Source organism: Eschrichtius robustus, chromosome 3 (assembly GCF_028021215.1).
Source record: "Eschrichtius robustus isolate mEscRob2 chromosome 3, mEscRob2.pri, whole genome shotgun sequence".
In the NCBI taxonomy this organism is placed as follows: Eukaryota; Metazoa; Chordata; class Mammalia; order Artiodactyla; family Eschrichtiidae; genus Eschrichtius; species Eschrichtius robustus.
This window is the reverse complement of record NC_090826.1, coordinates 113,039,297-113,060,956: the sequence shown is the minus strand read 5'-3', so window position 1 is coordinate 113,060,956 and position 21,660 is coordinate 113,039,297. Positions and strand designations below refer to the sequence as shown.

Genomic DNA, 21,660 nt, shown 5'->3' with positions numbered 1-21,660 from the left:
AAAGTCTAAAATAAAAAAAAAAAAGAAAGAAAGAAATAACAAACAGCAGTACCAGCTAAATCAGATTGTTTAGAAATATGAAGGTAAATATCAGAAGAAGCAACTAGAAAGTTTGAGTGTGGTTGCTTCTGGGAATGGGGATTGGGAGTTGGGGAAGGGTGTGGCAGGGGCTATTGTTTTTCATCAAAGTTATTTAGTCCTATTTGAGTTTCTAAACTATGTAATGCATTCCTGTGATAAAACAAAATTAATTATATACAATTAAAAGGGGGTGGTATATGCATTACAATATAAAGCCTCCCCTTTTTCAATAGAGGGATATAATGGAATGTGATACACAGGAGTGTTTATGCTAGTTATTGCAGCCAGAAAGGGTTAAAAGACTGAAGAAGACGCAACAGGTCTTTTTTAAAATAATTAATTAATTAATTAATTAATTATTTTTGGCTCTATTGGGTCCTCATTGCTGCGCACAGGCTTTCTCTAGTTGCGTAGAGTGGGGGCTACTCTTCGTTGCGGTGCGCGGGTTTCTCATTGTGGTATCTTCCCTCGTTGCAGAGCATGGGCTCTAGGCGCACGGGCTTCAGTAGTTGTGGCACTCAGGCTCAGTAGTTGTGGCGCACAGGCTTAGTTGCTTTGCGGCACGTGGGATCTTCCCAGACCAGGCCTCGAACCCATGTCCCCTGCATTGGCAGGCAGATTCTCAACCACTGCGCCACCAGGGAAGTCCCAAGGGTTTTTTAAAAAGCAAACAAAGTCATGTTTGCAGGAAAGTCTCTTCCAGTCGTAGGCCAACTTCTGATTCCGTCCATGATGGAGTAATAGGGACCATCCTCTACCCTCCTGCATTAAACAACTAAACAAATGGACAGACTCTATGAAACAATGATATTCAGACATTGGACAACAGGCAGAACAGAACAGCGATCCCTGAGAGGGAGGAAACAAATGAAGTGAGCTCTAAATTTCCCAAGATTACTGCCTGAAGAGAATTTCCAGGCCGTGGTGTAGAGAGGGGCACCCAGGCTGAGCCTGGTGATCTCCCGGAGTTGAGGAGAGGGAGCTGTGAGTCTGGGGAGGCCGAGGTGGGCAGTTCACAGGTCAGGGCACTGAAGAGGAGAGAGCTGCATGGAGAGAGAATTCTGGAGATCTGCAGAGCATCCCCTCCAGGTCTTCAGTTGTGTGCTGAGCAGTGTACACATGTAGGGGAAGAACCATAGGAAAGGAGGCATTCCTCAGAGTTTAGACAACTCCAGGAATACTTTGTGTTCCTGTTACCAAACCAAACTTGGGTCTGCTTGCCTGCTCGAAGTAAAGCCAATCTATTGACACCAAGTTGTGGTGAAGGAAGGTGGAGGTTTTATTGCAGGGCGCCAAGCAAGGAGTCCAGGCAGCTAGTTCTTAAAAGACCTGACCTCCTGGGTGGCATTCAGAGAAAGGTTTTCAAAGACAGGGTGAGGGAGGGGGGTTGTAGGGTATGTGATCAGCTGGTGGACATTCTTCTGATTGGTTGGTGGTGAGGTAATCCAGAGTCAACATCATCAACCTTCTGGTTCCAACCAGTCTGGGGCAGCATACAATTAACTTCTTCCACCTGTGGGCATTTCATTATCTACAAAACAGCTCAAAGGGTATGGCTCAGAGTATTGTCTGTAGCCCTTGAGGAGGAACTAAAGGTCCTTGACTTTATTTAATGGTTAAACTATTATTATTTTGTCTTACTTGACTGTTTTCCTTTGTTTCTACATTTCCTCACTTCTCTGATTAAATTTATTCTTTGGAACTCGGGGAAGGCCTAGGAGTCTGAAGTTTTTCTACAAACAAGAGGCAGGTGGAGGACATGGTGGGGGTCTGTCCTGGGAAGGCCCCAGAGGGTGCTGCTCAGTTATAGTTCCACCAGCCAAAGTGGAAGGACCTCCTAACAGTTATCACTCTGTGCCAGTTATTAATTTATTGCCTCTCAGCTCTAAATTGATTCCTCAGGGACTTCCTTGGTGGCGCAGTGGTTAAGAATTCGCCTGCCAATGCAGGGGACACGAGTTCTAGCCCTGGTCCGGGAAGATCCCACATGCTGCGGAGCAACTAAGCCCGTGAGCCACAACTATTGAGCCTGTGCTCTAGAGCCCGTGCTCCACAACAAGAGAAGCCACCTCAATGAGAAGCCCACGCACCACAACGAAGAGTAGCCCCTGCTCGCTGCAACTAGAGAAAGCCCGCACGCAGCAATGAAGACCCAACGCAGCCAAAAATAAATAAATAAATAAAATTAAATTAAAAAAAAATTGATTCCTCATTGCCTGCTCTGTGAGAATGGAGATGAACTCTTTAAATATTTTTTGTTATTATTATTATTTTTTTTAATAATTCAAAGCCTGTTATTAAGACAATAGCTTTGACTTTAATTTTTATTTATTTATTTATTTTTATCTTATGGCTGTGTTGGGTCTTCGTTTCTGTGCGAGGGCCTTCCCTAGTTGCGGCAAGTGGGGGCCACTCCTCATCGCGGTGCACGGGCCTCTCACCATCGCGGCCTCTCTTGTTGCGGGGCACAGGCTCCAGACGCGCAGGCTCAGCGATTGTGGCTCACGGGCCTAGTTGCTCCACGGCATGTGGGATCCTCCCAGACCAGGGCTCGAACCCGTGTCCCCTGCATTGGCAGGCAGATTCTCAACCACTGCGCCACCGGGGAAGCCCTATTTTTTGTTATTTTAAAATTATTTTTTCTTCCAGTTTTATTGAGATATCATTGACATACAGCACTGTATAAGTTTAAGGTATACAGCATAATGATTTGACTTACATACATTATGAAATGATTGCCACAGTAAGTTTAGTGAACATCGATCATCTCATATAGATACAAACTGAAAGAAAAAGAATAAATATTTTTCCTTGTGATGAGAACTCTTAGGATTTGCTCTCTTAACAACTTTAATATATAATATACAGCAGTGTTAATTAGATTAATCATGTTGTACATTACATCCTTAGGACTTATTTATCTTATAACTGGAAGTTTGTAACTTTTGACTGCCTTCATCCAATTCCCCCTCCCCTCACCCCCACCTCTGGTAACCAAAAATCTGATCTCTTTTCTTACTAGTTTGTTTGTTTGTTTTTGAAGTATATTGACCTACAACACTAAGTTAGTTCCTGGTACATAATACAGCGATTTTATATTTCTATACAGTACAAAATGATCACCACTAAACATGATGGGCATGATTTTAGACTTTGTTAAAGGAGGATGCTGCAGAGACATTGCAGGGGGAAGAAGTTTTCCTTCTGGATTCTGGTGTGCTCTCTCCACAGGTTTCTGTAGCATACACAGCTTCTCAGATGCAGCTGGGGGAGGGCTCGTCCGTCTCAGCCCTAGAAGTAGTGGCTGCTCCTCATATCTGCTATTCTTATATGCCTTTAGAGTTCTGTTTATTTCTTACTGACCAATCGCTTGTTACGGTTAATAATTCTTTTTTTTTTTTTTTAAATTATTTATTTATTTTTGGCTGCGTCAGGTCTTAGTTGCGGCATGCGGGATCTTTCATTGCAGCGCATGGGCTCTTCATTGCCATGCGCAGGCTTCCCTCTAGTTGTGGTGCGAGCTCCAGAGCACGTGGGCTCAGTAGCTGTGGTGCGCGGAATTAGTTGCCCTGCAGCATGTGGGATCCTAGCTCCCCGACCAGGGATCGAACCAGTGTCCCCTGCATTGGAAGGTGGATTCTTAACCACTGGACCACCAGGGAAGTTCCAATAATTCTTTATATTAAACTTTCCCTGTTCCTGGCTGATACATGGGCATCAAGTAGCATCCTCAGAAGAGTATTGCCTCAGTGACCAGACCAAATTAGCCCTAAATGAAAGGCTGTTTTGGTCTTGCCAAATGGCACTTAAAAGCAAGTTTTAAAAGATCAATCTGTTTCCAAGTAACTCAACTGTGTCCCTGAACAAGGCTCAAAAATATTCAAAGCAATTTAAAAAAAAAAGGCCAGCACCAAACAACATAAAATTCACAGGGTCTGGCATCCAACCAATAACTACCACACTTGAAAAAAAGCAGGAAAATACGACCCAAAATGAGAAAAAGCAACCAATCAAAACAGATCCAGAAATGACACAGATGATAGAATTAGTAGACAAAGGATTTTAAATAGCTATTATTAAATATATTCCATATGTTCGGGAAGATAAAGAAACACAGGAGCATGATAAGGATAGATGTGAAAGATATAAAATAAGACATCAATTGAACTTCTAGAATTGAAAATTACAATTTTCAATTGTAATTGCCTGGGATGAAAAATATACTGGATGGGATTAAAAGCAGATTAGACACTGCAGAAAACAGCTGGGTGAACTTGAAGATTTAGCAATAGAAAGCAGCTAAAATGAAACACAGAGAGAAAAAAAAGAAGAAGAAAAAGAAGGAGAGGAGGAGGATGTAGTAGTAGTAGTAGCAGTAATCAGTGAGCTCTGGAATCATATCAAGCAGCATATATACCTGTTTGGAGAACCAGAAAGGTGGGGAGAGGGGTGACAGAAAAATATGTGAAGAAATAATGGCCAAAAGACTTTGTGTTTTTGATAAAAACTATAAACGTATATATCCAAGAAGCTCAACAAACCCACAAGAAATATGAAAGCACATCATAATCTGCCTTAATCACTGCTGAACATGAGTGATGAACAGGAAATCTTAAGAGCAGCCAGAGCAAAAAACGTGTTAAGTAAAGAGGAAAAAGAGAAGCAGACTTCTCGTCAGAAACAACGCAAGCCTGAAAACAGTGGAGCAACCCCTTTAAAGTACTAAAAGATAAAGCTGTCAACCTAGAATTCAGTGGAGATGTCTTTCTAAACTGAAGATGAAATAGAGATGCTTCAGACACTCAAAAGCTGAAGGAATTCATCACCAGCAGACCTGCACTACAAGAAAAGATTTAGGGCTTCCCTGGTGGCGCAGTGGTTGAGAATCTGCCTGCCAGTTCAGGGTACACGGGTTCGAGCCCTGGTCTGGGAAGATCCTACATTGCCGCGGAGCAACTAGGCCCGTGAGCCACAATTACTGAGCCTGCGCGTCTGGAGCCTGTGCTCCGCAGGAAGAGAGGCCGCGATAGTGAGAGGTCCGCGCACTGAGCTGAAGAGTGGCCCCCGCTTGCCGCAACTGGAGAAAGCCCTCGCACAGAAACGAAGACCCAACACAGCCATAAATAAATAAATAATTAAAAAAAAAAAAGCACAATGTGTGTTTATCTTTAAAAAAAAAAAAAAGAAAAGAAAAGATTTAAAGTCCTTCAAGCAGAAGAAAAATGATACCAGATGGAAATCTCCATCTACACAAAGGAATGAAGAGCACCAGAAATGGTGAATATATGGGTAAATATAAAGACTATTTTCTTATTTTAAAGTTCTCTTTAAATGATAGTGGAGGGATTAAAACAAAAACAATAATGTGTGTGGAATTTATGGGATATGTAGAAATAAAATGCAGGACAACAATAGCACAGAGGCTAGGAGGTGGGAAATAGACAAAGTAAGGTGCTTACACTATAAGTGGTATAATATTACTTGAAGAAGCTAGTCTATGATAAATTAAAGATACATTCTGTAATCTTATGGAACCACACACACACACACACGTTTAAAAGTATAGCTTAATAAGCTAATAAAGGAGACCAAAAATGGAGTCACGGTCACAAGCATCCACAGGGGCATGTTGGCTGCCCGCTCTGCAGACTGAGCGCTTGGGTTGGGTTCCTCAGGCCAGAAGGGTGGAAGGGGGCGCAGGGGGGATGTCCCACAGAACCTCCAGGTGTTTAGGACAGAATAAGTACTGTCAGAAAAGCGCTTCCTCTCCTGCCACCTTCTGGCAGTAAATCCAGCCTATTTTTAACTCAGGCCTCTGCTTAAGTGCTCTTGGCTACAAGAGAACCTGCCGCTTCTGAGGTCCCGGGCGGCCACAGTCTCCCTGGCTTCCCCGCTGTCTCCAGCGCTGGGAGGCTCACGGGCTGCTCCGATGCTCCCAGCTGCCCAGCCACCTGTCCCAGGAGAAGAAGCTCCTTCGCTGCGGATGTCACAGCGAACACCCACGCACGACCGGCGGCCCCTCAGCCCGGGCGCAGATGTGCGAGAGAACCTCTAGGGGGCGCCAGGCACACAGAGACCGTGGGAACGGCGCCGGCAGGGTAGTCCCGGGAGGGAATGGGACCGCAGACTCGTGCCCGAGGGGGTGGTGGTGGTGTGTGTGCGTGAAGGTGCACTGTGTGAAAAGGGTGTGCTCTGCTGCGAGTGTGAATGTTTTTGTGACTGCTTATGCTATGAAACATAAACATAACATAACATAACCCTTTTGGTCAGCCACCCTCTCTGCCGGGCCTGTCTTCCCTCCTAGTGCGCCAGCCAACTCCCACACGCTGGCTGGCAATCCACCACCCATCCCTCAAGCCTCTCATCTCTCCAGAAGCCTTCCCTGACGGCCCTGCCCACAGGCCCAGCCAAGTGGCCCTTTCCCTCTGGGTTGTACACCCAGGGCTTAGCATAGGGCCTGGGGTGTGCTTAGCCCTAAAGGAGTGAAGAATGCTCCCAAGGCGCGTTGTGAGCTCTTTCTAGGGGTCAGACCAGGTGCTGGCAGGCCTAGAAGAGCCCCCAGGTGACAGGCCTCGGGACACAGAGGGGTGCCAGGATCACCCTCCAGGCCCAGGGCGGGGTCTGGGGGGGGGTCTGTGCCCAGAGTGGGCAGTGCTGGTGCCCGGGGTGGTAGGTATGGGGACATGGCCCACAGAGAGCGGGGCAGGCTGTGTTGGTCTCTCCCCGGGTCCCTACCCCAGGCTCAGGGTCTGGTGCGTGTGTGTGAAGTCGTGTCCGTGGTGTGCAGAGAGGGGTCCCTTTCATTGTTGTCTCCTTATTGATCAGCGTATGGCAGGAGTGGGAGGGTTGTTCAGGGCCCCTGGGAGGAACTGCGGTGGGCATCTGTGTCTAATGCCGGTGTGGACTCATGTCTCCGTGTACGTATGGACGTGGGTGAGAAGCCCCTGCCTCGCCCTGTGTCTGTGAGTGTGTCTGGACATATCCTTGGGGTCCTAGGAACCTGTAGGTTCCAGAGGGCGTGAATGTGGCACTGCTCTCTCCCACACCCCACCCTCTCCCTCCCCTAGATTTTCCCGGACTCCAGACTTTGTCCAGCTGGTTTGGCTGCTGCCCTTCCCTGCACGAAACACTGTTTGCTTAGTTGGGACCGTCAGCATGGTCTGTGTTGGCAACTGTCATCTGTCGGATGCCAGTCCTCAAGCGTGTCACCCTGTGTGACCCTGGGTGCAAGTGTGGCTTGGGTGCCTGTGAGCCCCTCCACCTGTGTGTGGGCTCTCGTTTGTTGAGTGTGTTAGACAGTGTGACCTTCCTGTGCGTGTCTGGTGCCCGTGAAGGGTAGGAGTGTGGCTTTGAAGTGTGTTGAGCATGCACGCCGGAATATGTGTGGAAGTGGCGAAGTGGTGTGTGTCAGGGGCCTGCCCGTGGGGTGGCTGCAGGGGCGGCGGGCGCCGGTGGGCCTGTGCTGCCTGAGCTGCTCCCTTGGCCGAGGGAGGACCCTTCCACTTCAGCTGTGTAAACAAAGCCCCTGCCTTCCTTTCTGAGGCCCCTTCAGGGTTGTCATTCCCCCCCCAACCCCATCTCAGAGCAGGGAATTTGATTGAATGCGTGGGGTTGCAAGGTTGTGAGGTTATATGACCGGGTGTGAACTGAAGTGTGCAAAATTGTGCGTGAGCGCGAATGTGAAGCCGAAGCGTCCCCTGGCCAACACCAGCCTCTCAGGGGCAGGTTGGGGGACCCCAAGCCACTTGAGTTGAGCTCTCGCAGGTCCCCAGGCCGGTTCGTCCACCCTCTTATGGCCAGGCTTGGCGACAGCCCTGTAATTAACCCCGGCCAGGTGCTGTGGTGAAAGCCAAGAGTGTGACGCTGACCGTCTGGAGGAGGGGCTGTATCTGCCCCCGCGCCCCCCAACCTCTGTTTAAGCCAGAGGCCAGGCCTCCCCGGCTCAGATCTCAGGCCAGCATCGCTGGGTTCTGCTTGCAGCTGCTCTTCCTGCTCTGGACCCAAAGTGTCCTGGCTGGCCTGGCCCCAGCGCATCTGGGCTGTTCCCTGTGTCAGCACCACACTTGCCAGTGTGTCATCCAGAGGCTGAGCTACCCAGCCTATGTGTCCCCACCACTTCCCACCTCTGTCCCTCATGCTAGCCCTCGCCCCCCCACCCCACCTAGCTCATGTGCTTCATCCACACCTGTGTCCCCCCATCCAAGTCCATGTCTCCTGGTCCTAGCTCATGTCCCTCCATTTCCATCTCTGTCCCATCCCAGCCCATGGCACCACCACATCTAACCCGTGACCCATGTCCCCCCAGCTCAGCTCATGCTCCTGGGTTTGCCAATAAGGCAGAACAAGGATGGCAAGGGAGACTGCGTAAGGCTTTGGGGCTGAGTAGCTCTAAGCTGGACAGGTGTGGACTTGGCCCAAGTCCACTCTCAGCCCCATAGCATCTAGAACTGAAGGGAGGGAGAGAAGGGGGTAAGAGGTCAGGGAAATTCTGAGAAGGAGGATGGACTGGGATGTCTCTACTCTGCCCCAGGCTCCAGAATAGGCTGAGCCTAAAGCATCCTCCAGCGCGGCCCTCTGCTCGCCTCAAGGGCCAGCACCCACCCTTGCAGGCCCCCAACCCAGGGCACAAGGCTTTGAACCCAGCCTGGATTGCAAACGGCCCTGCTGACCTCGTGTCCAGAAGGGAAGGATGCGGCTGGCTCTGAACTTCACTCCACCAGCCAAAATCTGTGCTGAGTTGTTTGTTGTGGCTGCTGTTTTTCACCCTGGGGAGGGCAGGAAGGAAGGGGCCATGTGAGAGTCTCTGTCTGGCTGTGTCCTGGGATGTCCCTATGAGGACCCTCTGGGAATTCCAGCGTGTGTTGATATGACCCCTCTTGAGGCCCTTGTGGAGGCGGCCAGAACGAGAGAACAAGGAGGAAGAGGACCCTGCTCAGGGTGGGCACGCTGCCATCTGGAGCTGGCTTTGCCAGTCTGGAGCTGGCACAGCTCACTGAATTGAACTTCCCTGGCCTCAGGGCCCTGTCCTTTGGGGTGGGGACAGGACACTAGCAGAATGTCAGGTCCTGGGGCACCATCTGGCAGCCATCAGCAGATTCTAGGGGCATCCCAGGTGCTGGGATGTGGCAGCAGGAAGAAGGTGGCTTAGCCCGGCTTTCCCTTGCCCTGCTGTTGTCCTGTTGCCCTCTGTCCCCCTGCCCCCAGTATCTTGCTCAGTCCCATAACCCAAACTGTTCTATTTGGTTCTGTGCACTCCTCCCCTGCTTTATCCTCTCCATCAGCAGGTATTGAGTGTGGATCATAGGCCCCCTTCCTTCCTTCCTGCCACCCCTGCCCTCATTCGCACCTCCAGCCCTTGCCCTCAGGCCCACCACTGGCATCATCTCACCTCTGCCTTGGCCAGGACACCCTGGGCTATGCAGATCTTGGTGCCACAAGGCAGAGGCCCTGTGCCAGGCGGGCTCAGGGTCATGTCTTCTGTGCATCTAAGTGCTGAGCCCTCACCCCACTCCATCTTACGTGCTCTGGGAACTAAAGCCTTGCCTGAGGGGGATCCCAGCAGCACCCCAGAACTTCCTGAAGCCCCAGCCTCGGGGGAAATGAAAAGAGATCTTTGAAGTGAGTCGTGCTTCCTCCTTAATCCCTGCTTGTGGGGGATTAAGGTGTTTCAAAGACCAGTCTCCAATTCCTGGGAAGGTGCAGATCTTCCCTTCTGGGGCATCACAATATGATAGGAAAAAATGGGGGCTCAGGAAACCTGAGTTCCAGTCCTGGCTCTGCCATGGACATCTAAGTGACTGTGGGCAGGTCACTTGCTCTCTCTGAGCCTCGGTTTTCACATATGTAAAATGTGGGGTTTGGACTGGCTCCCCCAATCCAGAGCTGAAGTCCTTTGATGTCTTTCTCCAAAAACTCTGAGTGACTCTGATGGAGGGGATGACAGGAGGCAATCAGAATTTGTGGGAAAGGGTTCCAGGTGGTGGTGCAGGGTCCAATGGTCAGAGTACAGCGACAGACAGACCCATTTTGAATGTCAGCCTTGAGGGACATAACCTCTTAGACCCTCAAGTTTTCCTATCTGTGCTGTTGGGGTAGTAAGGCTTCCAAGGGCATGATGCACACAATGCATGTAAAGCACTGGGCACAGTGCCTGGCACGTAGTAGGCGCTCAGTGAATGGAAGCTGGCTTGGTCTAGTTCCTGCTCCCAAATGCCTGGCCTTTTTGCAGCCTTCCCATTCTTGGAGTTTTGAACCCACTAGATCCTCCCCATCCCAGCTGGCCAGCTCCTGCCCCACGTAGCCCTGGGGTTGGAGGGAGCCTGCAGCCTGGACTTCTTTATGGGACAAGCCCACACTCCTCAGCCTTCAAGGCCCTCAAGACTGCCTAGTAGGGCCCCAGTTATGAGTACCTCCTCCTCCTATGTCCCCAGGCTAGAGTGTGATTTTTTTCCCCCATGTTCCTATAGCTTCCTGGCATTTACCCATGTTACACCTGGTTATAGTGCCATATGTGTGTGTGTCACTGATTCCTCGTCACATATCAGCACATGCGAAATTATGAGCTTATCTGAGGCTAGAGACTGTCTTCTTTGTATCCCCAGTACCCAGGTTAGGGCCTGGCACTCAGCAGGCGCTCAATAAATGTCGATTGAATCCATGAATGACTAGATCGATGAGCCTACCTTTTCAAGTCTTGTCTCCACGTAGGGAGCCTCAGGCTAGTGCACTGGCTGCCCCTGATCCTCTCCCCTCCTGCCCTCCCACCCCCACTCCTCCCAGCTCTGCCAGTGGGAAACCTACACACTCTCCGCGGTCCAGTCGAAATTCCGTTTCCCATGTTTTATGAGTACAGAGGGGGAGAAGACACAGCCCCTGCTGCTCAGAGACTCACAATGCAGCTGGCAAGAGCCACAGGGCACGCAGGAGGGGCACTCACCCAGGACCCAGCCTGCCCACACAGTGCCCTGGTTGGGCTGGAGTCACTGCTTGGCAATGAGGAAAAATGCACCCCCTCCCTGGGCCAGGGAGCTTGGCTGGGCAAGGGAAGCCTGGATAGATTTTGGCCCCTATCAGCAACCCCTCACCGCCCTCCTGAAGTGCCCACCTGTACAACCCTGACCTCACTGGGCTTAGGTGGGGCTGTGACCTTTTTGACTGCTTCAGCCACTGTCCCGTCTTTTGCCTTCTGTCCCCTCACTCTCCTGATGGATGTAGGGTGCTGTAGTTATGTGCGGCTCCAACACCAGCAAACTCTCAGCCTTTTGGCCATAATGTTTTAAACGAAAAAAATAAAATTACAAAGGATTATAAAGGAAACCAATTATATTGAAACACAGTTATCAGAACATTTACATTTTTTGGTATAGTAATATATATGCTTCTTTATTAACACATTAAAAACAAGATTTAACAACTACGGTTATTTCAAAGTAATGATGAGAGTAAATGATATTTTGAGATATTTTCAAAAACTATAACGCAGTCTGAACACATCTGTGTCTGTTACAAAGTCACAGGCGCTCTTAAAACTACTGTGGCTATTTTTTGTTTTTAAAGCTTCTTTGTTTTACCTTCACATTTTTTTAAAAAAATTTTATTTATTTATTTAGTTTTGGCTGCGTCGGGTCTTCGTTGCTGCGTGCGGGCTTTCTCTAGTTGCGGTGAGCGGGGGCTACTCTTCGTTGTGGTGCGTAGGCTTCTCATTGCGGTGGCTTCTCTTGTTGCAGAGCAGGGGCTCTAGGTGCGTGGGCTTCAGTAGTTGTGGCACGTGGGCTTAGAGTTGTGGCTCAGGGGCTCTACAGCGCAGGCTCAGTAGTTGTGGCACACGGGCTTAGTTGCTCCACGGCATGTGGGATCTTCCCCGACCAGGGCTTGAACCCGTCCGTGTCCCCTGCATTGGCAGGTGGATTCTTAACCACTGAGCCACCAGGGAAGCCCACTACTGTGGCTTACTGCCCAAGTACGTAGGAGAATGTTAAATTTCAGTTACAGGCGAGTGAAAATAAAGATATAATTTTTTCCTATCTAGGTTCACACCCCCCTGAAATCCATAGACTCCAGTCAAGAACTTCTGGTTACAGAATGGAATGGGAAGAAAAGGAGAAAACCATCACTGATTGAGCCTTATACTCCCTCTGCCATTTAATCTTTACACCAACCCTGTGAGAAGTGTATTATAACCTAAATTTTCTGATGAGATACTTGAGGCTCAGAGAGGTTGAATGAGTTGCCCAAAGTCATCCATGCCCTGCTCAGAAGCCCTTGTTGCTCCCTTCACACAGAGCTGCCTCCTTAGGGGAGATGAGCCACAGAACAAGGTGTTCAGTTGACCCTTTGGCCCTAGAGTCCTGTCCCCTCCCTAGGCCCTGTGACCTGTGGGGTTTATTTAACCGATGTACAGAAGAGTGATGGCCTCTGGAAATCACACACACTCAGTTATTTTCATCTCCAGTTTATTTTTTTAGACTAAGAGCAGAGTATGAAAGTCACAGCCAAAGCACTTGAAAAAGGCCCAGGAGAATGGGTGGGGACCACAGAGGATGGGCAGGGCAAGGTCCTGGGAGCTGGGTCCCCGCTCAGGGCTGGAGGGGAGGGGGCGTTGTTGTCTCACGGTCTCCAAAAGTGTCTGTGCGTTGCATAGGTCCTGTCTTCACAGAAGACAAAAGAGGGGCCAGGTGGTCCCCCAGCGGGGGGCCTAGCCTGGTGGGGAAGGGGTCTGAAGCTGGAAGGGGTTGTCAAGGAAGGTCAGGGGGTTAAGGAGGGGGAGGGACTCTGTCCATCTGTACATTATATATAGAGATATAGAGTCTGTACATGCCTGCCTGGCACCCCAATGCCCACCCCTTGTCACCCTTGTCCACTGCTGGCCCCCCCAGGGGTGTCTACTTGTAAACTTGGATTCAATCCAAACCACAATCCTGGGAGTGGGAGTAGGGGGAGGAGGACGTGCTTATTGCTGTAAACAGGGGAAGGGGGCAGCAGGCAGTGCCATCCCCTCGCCCATCCAGTCCCCTCCCCATGTTCTGCCCCTGGAAAAGAGTGATTGGGGGTGTCTCCCACACTTCGATTTGCTCTCTCTGGGGCACATTTGTCTCTCTCAAGGGGGGAGGGCACCAGGGGTCAGAGAAAGGTACCAGGGGGCAGGGAGTCCTGAGCACTGCCCCTTATGGCCCCCCGGGTTTGGTACCAAACATTACCAGAGCCACAAGGCCACTTGGAACCCTTGGCTGTCCCTGCACCTGGTCCACTACAGTGCCCTACTTGGTGGGGAGGGGGCAGAAGGGGTGGGCACAGATGTATGGTGCAGACCCCAGTTCCAGCCATCGGAGGAGGGGTCTAGGCCCCAAGGCTAGGCTTCCCTTGGAGAGGCCAAAGCCTCCCTGCTCTGTCCCAGCCCCACTCCACCTCTCCCCGCCAAGGGAGTGGGCAGAGCTAGGAGGCCAAGAGTGTCATAAGGAAGAAGGCGATGCCCACTGCCAGGGGCAGGTGTTCCCGCTTGGGGCTGGTCCCGCTGATGCTCTTCTCAAGCTTGGGCACCTGGGGGTTCTCTCCCTCAAAGTCTTCTGTGGAGAGATGAATAGACAGACTGGTGAGAGCTGTGCTACGTGCTGGGGCGGGGCACGCGGCAGCGGCAGCAGCAATGGAGCGGGGGACGTGGACCACCCACGGGGGTGGTAAAGATCGGTGCCCCCGGGAAAGACATGCAAGATGAGCAGCCACCGGGGAGGGGGCTGCGGTTCCAGCAGTGGCCACCAGAGGGCGCTGCGCAGACTCACCCAGCACGTTGATCTTCACATTGGGGCCCATGGTGAACTGGGGGAGAGTGGGGACCGGCTTCTCCCCGGAGTGCGATGCTGCGGGGGGGGGGGTGCGGGGGGGGGAGAGAGGAGGGGATAGTCAGGGCCAGGATTCCCTCCCCCTGTTACAGCTGAGGAGCGAGTCCCCCCTCGCCTGTGCCCTCCGCCCCCACCCCCAGGAAGCCAGGGGAGCCCCAAAGCAGGGGAGCCGAGGATGGGGTCGCGGCTGGGAGCCTATTATACTCACTGGAGGCGCAGCAGACGAACACCTTCATCCTCAGACACTTCCAGTGCAGATTGTGGGTGGGCGTGGCTGGGGAGGAGACTGGGCCTGAGTCGCTTTCTCCAGATTTACACCCCGTGCCCTCCTCGCTCAGAAACTCTCTTTCTCACCCCCTCCAAACTGCCCCTCTTGGGCAGTGTCCTTCAGTACCTCCTCCACCCTTTGCGCATTGGTCGTGGTGGCTCCGCCATCAGCCCTAGAAGCCCCTTGGGTCCCATCCCTCAAGAAACAATGACCCCTGAGGTCCCGGCCCCGGAATGTCCCTCACAGAAACAGTGACTCTGCGACCCAAAGTTTGGAGTGCCACTAAACCTCTTTCTTAGCCTCACGACTCTGAGCTGGAACCCTGAGGTCCCAAGCCCCAACGCCTCATCCCGAGGTATCACTCCAAGCGACGGAGACCTAGTGCCTTGCAGCGTTGGCCCGCCCCCGGCCCCTCGGGACTCCACTCCCTGGCACTCTTAGGTCCCGCCCTGGTCCGCCGCCTGGCCGTCACTTACAGATGTAGTAGTACTCGTGGCCCGCGTGGAACTCGTAGCCCAGAGAGAAGGCGCTGTAGCGCTGGAACTTCTCCGAGAACTTGATGGGGCTGTGGGGAGCGTGCGGTCGGTTGCACTCCCAGCGCTTGAAGCCTTGGGTGGCGTTGCAGGTGCGGTAGCCTGCCCGGCTCACCATATACAGCACGTACTGCTCCGCCCCGCCTCCGGGCCCTGGCCCCGCCCCCGGGCCCACCCCTGAGCTGTTGTAGTGCGGGCAGTAAATATCCAGATAATCGTTCACATTCACCTGCACCGTGTAGCCCTCTCGCCGCAGGCTGTGGGGAGAGGAAGCGGGTCAGAGAGAAGAAACCCAAAGCCAACCCACTTTCCACCTCACCGCTCCGCAGACCTTCCCCAGGGTCCTCGGAGCCTCCCGGCTTTTCTTCTGAGCGTCCTCTCTTCTCAGTCCCTGTCTCTGTCCCCAGGGCCCTAGTGCTGGCAGTCCCCCCCACTATCCTTCCAGGCCCACTCCTTGTTCTGCCCTTCTCATAGTGGCCACCAGAGGGTAGCAAAGGCGCAGGGAAGCTCGGCCGGCCTCCGAAGAAAAAGAGGCGGGGGAGAAGGGTGGAGGGAAGAAGGGAACGTATGCTTTGGTTACCACAGAAACGGCGCAGGCCCCTGCGACTCCCAGACCCAGGCCCGGATTTCCTCTGTCCATCCCCCATAATTCACTAGTGGGGAGGAAGGATAGAAGGAATGGAAGTGTGAAAGTGGGAGGGATCCCTTCGAGGGATGCCCACTCTCCATCGCCTCTCCCAGCATGCTTTCCTGCTGCTGCCAGTCCGCCCCCAAAGGCGAGTCGGACAGGACCTGCCCTCACAGACTCATGTATGGAGGCTTCATGCATATACATGCACAAGTTCTATGGCACACACACAAATATGTCCACCGCCCACTCATAGGCGGCATACACGTAGAAAAACTAGGTGATATGTGTGCTGGACTGGCATGCCAGTATTGGTTGACCCCAGCAATCTCAAGCTCTCTTCCTGCTCTTCCCATACACATGCACACTGGCACACGCTCCCTCTACAGTATGACTGGCCTCTGTACCTTGAGTCCCACTGACCTCCACCCTGAGGCCACAGACAATTAGGTCCCCAATAACGTGACACAATAGATCAGGGAGCTAAGGGACTCAACACCAAGGCTCCATGTGGTGTCACGCTAACCAGCCAAAACTTCTGTCTCTATACACCTCCCTCCTCAACCTGGACGCCAACGCCCCAGGTGATGATGATGCTGGGAAAAGTAGTGGGCATAGTGCCCAGACAAGATGGCTGTGCCTCTTACTTCCCTGATCCTTCTATGAGCAGAGAAGCAGATGCTGGGTCCCTTGTAATCCCCACCTGCCTTGCTAGTTATCATCAAAGTGTTGGTCTTACTGCTCTCCATGGTGGTACTGAGTGGTGTGGGGATGGGAGAAACATCTGAATGGAGAAAGAAACTCAGAGAAGTAGGCAGGAGTTTCCCCTAATTTCCTTAGCATAAGAATGCACACATCTTGGCAGTGAGAGGGGAGTGTGGTGGACACAGGAAGGCATGGGGTACTTGGCAAAATATCAAACCACTGGGGTCCCTGGTCCCTGGAACTCCCTGAGGGGAGAGACTCACTCCCCATGTCGCCAGGCACCTCCCAGTTCCACAAACAGTAACTAGGTCCATTAGGGAAACGAGCTTGGAGGCCTTTGGATGGCATGGGGCCTTGAGGGTCCCTCCTCACCTCACCCTACTTCCTTGGCCTTGCCTGTGCCACCTCCTCCCCAGACACTCCCTTCCAAGCCTAGCAGTAAGGCAGATAGGTAAGAGCTGGTGCTTGAGCACCCCAGTAAGAATGGGCACAGCCTCCCTGAATCATCAGGAATACCACCAGCCCCACTCGGTTCCCATGGGAGTGATGGGTCGCTCTGGCCCCTCCCTGGCCCTGGCACTCAGGTGGGCAGGAGCCTCTGCCTGGGGCACTGGGAGCAGGAAAACGGGTTAGACCAGGCCTAGCTCCCAGCCACCACCCCAGGTTTGCCTCTCTATCCCCAAGCCCAAAGTCTACTGTTTTCTGCACAGGCTTTGAGGAGGGGGCCACCAGTGCCAGGCCTGGAGCAGCTGCACAGGCACACTGGGGCCTCTGTCCTTGAGCTTCGCCCAGGTTTCCAGCCCTACTCTGAAGTAGCGCCTCCCTAGGGCACTGACCAGTTCCTCCACAACACACCCTGCTCTAGCAGAGAGGAAGCCAAACAGGTACCTCAGTTTCCTCAACACAGAGGGGAGTAGCCTTATACAAAGGTTGCTGGGCAACCACAACTGAAGAGAAGCCACCTCTTTCCCATCCCTGGGCGGAGTGGAACAGCCCCTGAAATGCACCTCCCCCCCCAAGCTGGGCATGTGGGAGAAAGAACTGCTTGTGGAATGACTGTGCCCAGTTGGTAGCTGGTAGACAGGGGGCAAAGGGCTGGGTGCCAGGAATCCCCAGCCACACCTCCTGGGAGACCTGAGGTGTCTGCTTGGCTTGGGCGCTTTAACTGAATCTGTCATCCTCCCAGCCTTGGCACTGAATAGGGAGGTGCCGCTAGGCCCCGGCTTAGCGCCACAGCTCACCCCCCCTCCAGGGCCGCACCTCTCTAACCTAGAGCCACACCCCACGCCCCGCCCCACGGGAGAGGAGGACAGGCTGGGATCTGGGGACTGGGCCGTGCCTGCCCCTTCAAACAGTTCTCTATTCTTCCTCACTTCATCCCCTCCTAGCCTCCCACTTCTCTTGCAGAAAGGCGTGTCAACACACCCCACCTGGAGGGGGTGCCCCCTCACCCTGTTATTTCATTTCTCCCGGCTCTCGCCGCCCCCGGTGCGCATTCCGACCCCTCACTTTCACTCCTTCAGTGCCCTACCCGTTCGAGCCTGGTGGGGTGGGCGGCGGGGGAGCGGGGAAGGAGCAAACCTCTCCCCCTGGGGCAATTAGGGGCAGGTAAACAGGGTGTCTAACAGACCAGGGAGTAGGGGAAGGATCCCCAGAGAGCTGAACTTGTTAAATCCCTGCCCCCACCCCTAGACGCCAGGATGCAGAGCTAAGGAAGTGGAGGAGGGATAAAGACACCGGACCCCGGTTCTCTTTCTCTCTAGCGCGCGCCCCCGAGGCTGCGCGCCGCTCACCCCAGCAGACTAGGCCTGACCACGTGTGTGCGGCGTGGGGTCCGCGCACCCGGGCTTGGGTGGGTGACTGGCGAGAACGCTCGCGGGGCGGCGCGTGCACGCTGACACCCCCTCACCCCTCCGGCGCCCCGGGCCTCGGCGCCCCACCGCACTGGGTCTTGCCAGCCCGGGACTGGGCCCCGGGCTTCTCCGGACGGCGTCGGATGGGAGAAAATCAGCGCGCCCCATATCCCCGCCCCTCCGCCCTGCGACAGCGGCGGAGGCGGCGGCGGCGGCGGCGAAGGTTTATTGATCTGCAGCGGCGGAGAAGCGCGAGAGACCCGCCGAAAGCGAGACACATAGAAATGGAGAGAGGGGGAGACGCACACCGAGAGGGGGGATGAACAGAAACCGGATTCACTGAGAGGGGAAAGGGAGTGAGACACAGCGAAAGAGAGGGATCCAGAAACCGAGAGAGAGAGGGAAGAGAATGAGACGGGAGAGAGGCTTGGAGAAAGGGAGAGACGTAGAGGCCGCTCCAGAGAGGCCCACAGACAGCAAAGACGGAGACGGAGAGACGCAAAGCAGAATATCAGGGACGGGGAAGGGGTTCAGGGCAGAGACTCGGTGACAGAGAGAAAAGAGAGAAAGACCAACAGGGACGTAGTATAGCCTCAATAAATATTTGTTCAATAAATGTATGAATGAAAGAGAGATAAGCAACAAACATTTCAGAGATAAAGAGACAGGTAGGGAGACAGCTAGAGAAAGATGTTCCGTACGCTTGTTGAGACAGGGGCGAAGACCAGCACCTTTGCACACTTCTGCAAAGAAATGAAACACGGGCCTGGGCGCATATATTTGGCCATCGGCCAGTCCTGCTCCCCCCAATTCGATTCCGGGCTCAGGGGACCCCTCGACCTCACACTCTCACGCTTTCCTCCAGTATAGTTCGCCCAATCCCTAGTTTCTGGGCCAGGTTGGGAACAGGTCTCGCCTATTCCAGAGGACCAAACGGAGGGGCCGAGTGGGAGATAGGAAGCGAGATCACGGTCGCTGTGCAGGGCACTGCCCCCAGGTCTGTCAAAGAGGCCAGCGCACAATTTCCACCAGTACCCTCCCACGTGACCCCCAGGAGGCGGGGTCGCAAGACCCTCTCCACGTGATCCCAAGGGGCAGAGACCCTCGGCAATGACGGGGGGTGGGAGCCAGGAGCCCAGCTCACGTGACCGGGGGGAGGGGGCGCGGGAGCTTGTGGCTCGGCCCGGCCCCGCCCCCAGCTCCCTGGCCCTCTCCACTCCCGGCTCCGGAGCACGTCGCTCTCACGATTTATGGGGCCGCGGCTGCCGCAGTGAGGGAGCCGGGGAGCCCGGGCGCAGCGGCAACAAAGGCGGAGGAAGCGAGGCGGGGGCGGCGGCGGCCTCCCGGCCCGGTGCGCGCCCCCTCCCATCTCTGCCGGTCCAGACCTGTGGGGGAGCGGGGAAGACAGAAAGGAGGCTCTGGGAACCTGGGCTCCTCCACCCCCTCCCAGGGCTTTCACCTGCGCCCAGGTGTATGAGGGGAGGGGAACCTGATCGACAACATCCCCCTTCCCCCCGCCCCGCCATTCCCGCATCCCCCTGGCTCCGGCTTCTCCTAAGAATATGGGGGTGCCCTGACGGTGGTGAGGAACCCGGGGCCCCTCACCTGCGCGCTCTCTGCTCCCCGCCCCCCGCCAGACTCTAGCGGGGTGGGGGGCGGACGTGTGAGTCTGGGGGAGGGGGACGAGCTAGACTGAGCAGGGGAGTCAGCCCCCAGCGCCCCCCGGATTTCTCCGAGTCCCGGTCCGGGGGGGGAGGGGCCGTATCCCCAACCCCGAGGTTTCCATGGGAAGCGAGAGGGGGGCGTCGTTGGCTCATCCCCACCCCCAGTCTGACACTCCGGGCGCGAGGAGGGAGAGAGGGGGAGGCGCAGAGCCCCAAACAACAAAGAGCGGAGCGGCGAGCGGCACTCCTTCCCCAGGGAGGTTGGGGGTCGCGGCCGCCCGGCCTTCTCAGTCCCCTCCCGTGGGGCCTCGCCATTTGCTCCCTAGTCGCCCCCTGGGGTGGGGAGCCAGAAACAGTGCCACCGCCGCCGCCTGGGTAGGTGTGACAGTGACCCCCGTGTCCCCAGGGATTCCCCCCCCCCCACACACACACACACAGAGACACACACGGAGGCGGCCGGGGTGATACACACGGCGGCTCGGCGGGGAGGAGAACACAAGGGCAGCAAGGACTGAGCAGAATGAGGACCTGGCCCCGCAGCCGGCAGCCGGCACCCAGCCGCCGCTTCACATACCCCGGGAAACCACACGGCCGCCCTGACACCCACCCAGACCACGGCCAGCCACCCTAGCCCAGAAGCGGCCGGCCACGCGGACAGCGACCGCAGCCCCATCCCCGACCCGTCGCCCGCTCCCACCCCCAGACGATCGCCAACGCAGACACACAAATCACACACTCAGACACACACGCACACTGACAGCCGCGCACGCCCGCTCACTCTTGGAGCCACACGCCGTCCCCAGCCCGGGCGTGTGTGTGTGTGTGTGTGACACGCCATCTCCTTGCCTCCCTCCCTTTCGCCGGTACCCCACGTTCCCATCCTATCCAAGCAGCACCTCCAGAGCCCCCCAACTTGGCGGCCCAGCCCCAGCTCACCCCAACCGGGCTTATCCATACAACCAGGGTAACCCATTCGCCTTCGTTCTGAGGAGGTGCTTGGTCGGACTCCTTGCCTCAGCTCTGGACTCCACTTTTAAAAGCAGCGGTCATAGACAGAACCCCTTGAAACTCTCACGGCTGAAAACAGGTCACCCCTGGGTCCCCCAAGTGCGGCGGCCTATCCCCAGCACACTGGTACTCCCAAACCCCAGCCCGGCCGAAGGAGAGGAAGATGGGGGGACTGTCAGGTGGGGGTAAGCTATTCCAGAGGCGGGTGTGGAGAGAAGCCACGGTAGGGTGGGGTGTCCCCGAGCAGCCTCCTCAGCACGGCCCAAGCCCTGGTTACTATACCTTAACAGCCTCTTTCAGACACCCCCCGGGTGTCATAGATGCCCACAGAGTGTTTCCCCCTCTCCCTCGCCTCCTAGCCCCCAGCTATGGTCTCCCAGGACTCCCACCCCAGGTTCCACCAGGACTCCCCAGGCCTCCCCCTCTCACTGACGCGGGACGCATGGGCTCCCTGGGCCCCCGACTCACTGCTGGTTGGAGCTGTTCCAGTACACCGCATGCCGATTTCCCAGCGCCCCCCCGGGCCCTTGGGCCAGCAGCGGCAGCAGCGGCACGGGCACAAGCAGCAGCAGCAGCAGCAGTGGAGCCGCCGCCATTCCCGGAGCCGCCGCCGCCGCCGCCCCCCCGACTGAGCCCCGCGCTCCCGGCTTCTTGCTTCCCAGCTCCCTGCTGCCGCCGCCGTCGGCCCCAGAGCCTTAGGCCACGCCCCCAGCCCTTCCCTCCGCCCTCCCGGGCGCGTCCCTGAAGCCCCGCCCCTGGCGCGCTCCCGCCAGGCCCCGCCCCGCTCGGGCCCGGAGCCCGCGCGGCGCGTGGGAGGTGAGGACCGTGCTGCCCCCTCGGGAACAACGGGAGCGCTACTCGCCTCTCACTCGTAGGTTTAATTTGCTACCGCCGGTCCTGGGCCTTCTGCTCCCCAGTCTGGAGTTCCCAGGAGAAGAATTAGGGAGGCCAAGACAGGGATCTTGATCTCCTGTGAACATTCATTTCTGGGATGGGGCGAAGGAGACTTGAAAAGAAGCTGGGGGTCCAGGACCCCTTAATAAGTAGAACTAGGCCCCCCTCCTTTCTGAACAGTCTGGTCCTCT

General features: G+C 54.9%; 1 protein-coding gene across 1 annotated transcript; it reads right to left on the bottom strand.

Moving 5' to 3' along the window:
• Positions 1–13,403: 13,403 nt before the first annotated feature.
• On the bottom strand, positions 13,404–21,171 carry EFNA3 (ephrin A3). Its single transcript, XM_068538234.1, has 5 exons — positions 21,044–21,171; positions 14,661–14,974; positions 14,125–14,190; positions 13,857–13,934; positions 13,404–13,643 (listed from the first exon to the last, which is right to left on the bottom strand). Exons 1-5 carry the CDS (start codon positions 21,169–21,171, stop codon positions 13,513–13,515), a joined length of 717 nt encoding a protein of 238 aa, XP_068394335.1. The 3' UTR covers positions 13,404–13,512.
• Between the last annotated feature and the right edge of the window lie 489 nt (positions 21,172–21,660).

Excerpts from the sequence above, each read along its gene's own strand:
- EFNA3 (XM_068538234.1), bottom strand. The coding sequence starts at position 21,171 with ATGGCGGCGGCTCCACTGCTGCTGCTGCTGCTGCTTGTGCCCGTGCCG. Across the intron at positions 14,975-21,043 it reads TGGAACAGCTCCAACCAGCA|CCTGCGGCGAGAGGGCTACA; the intron begins GTGAGTCGGGGG and ends CTCTCCCCACAG. Across the intron at positions 13,644-13,856 it reads TGTGAAGATCAACGTGCTGG|AAGACTTTGAGGGAGAGAAC; the intron begins GTGAGTCTGCGC and ends ATCTCTCCACAG.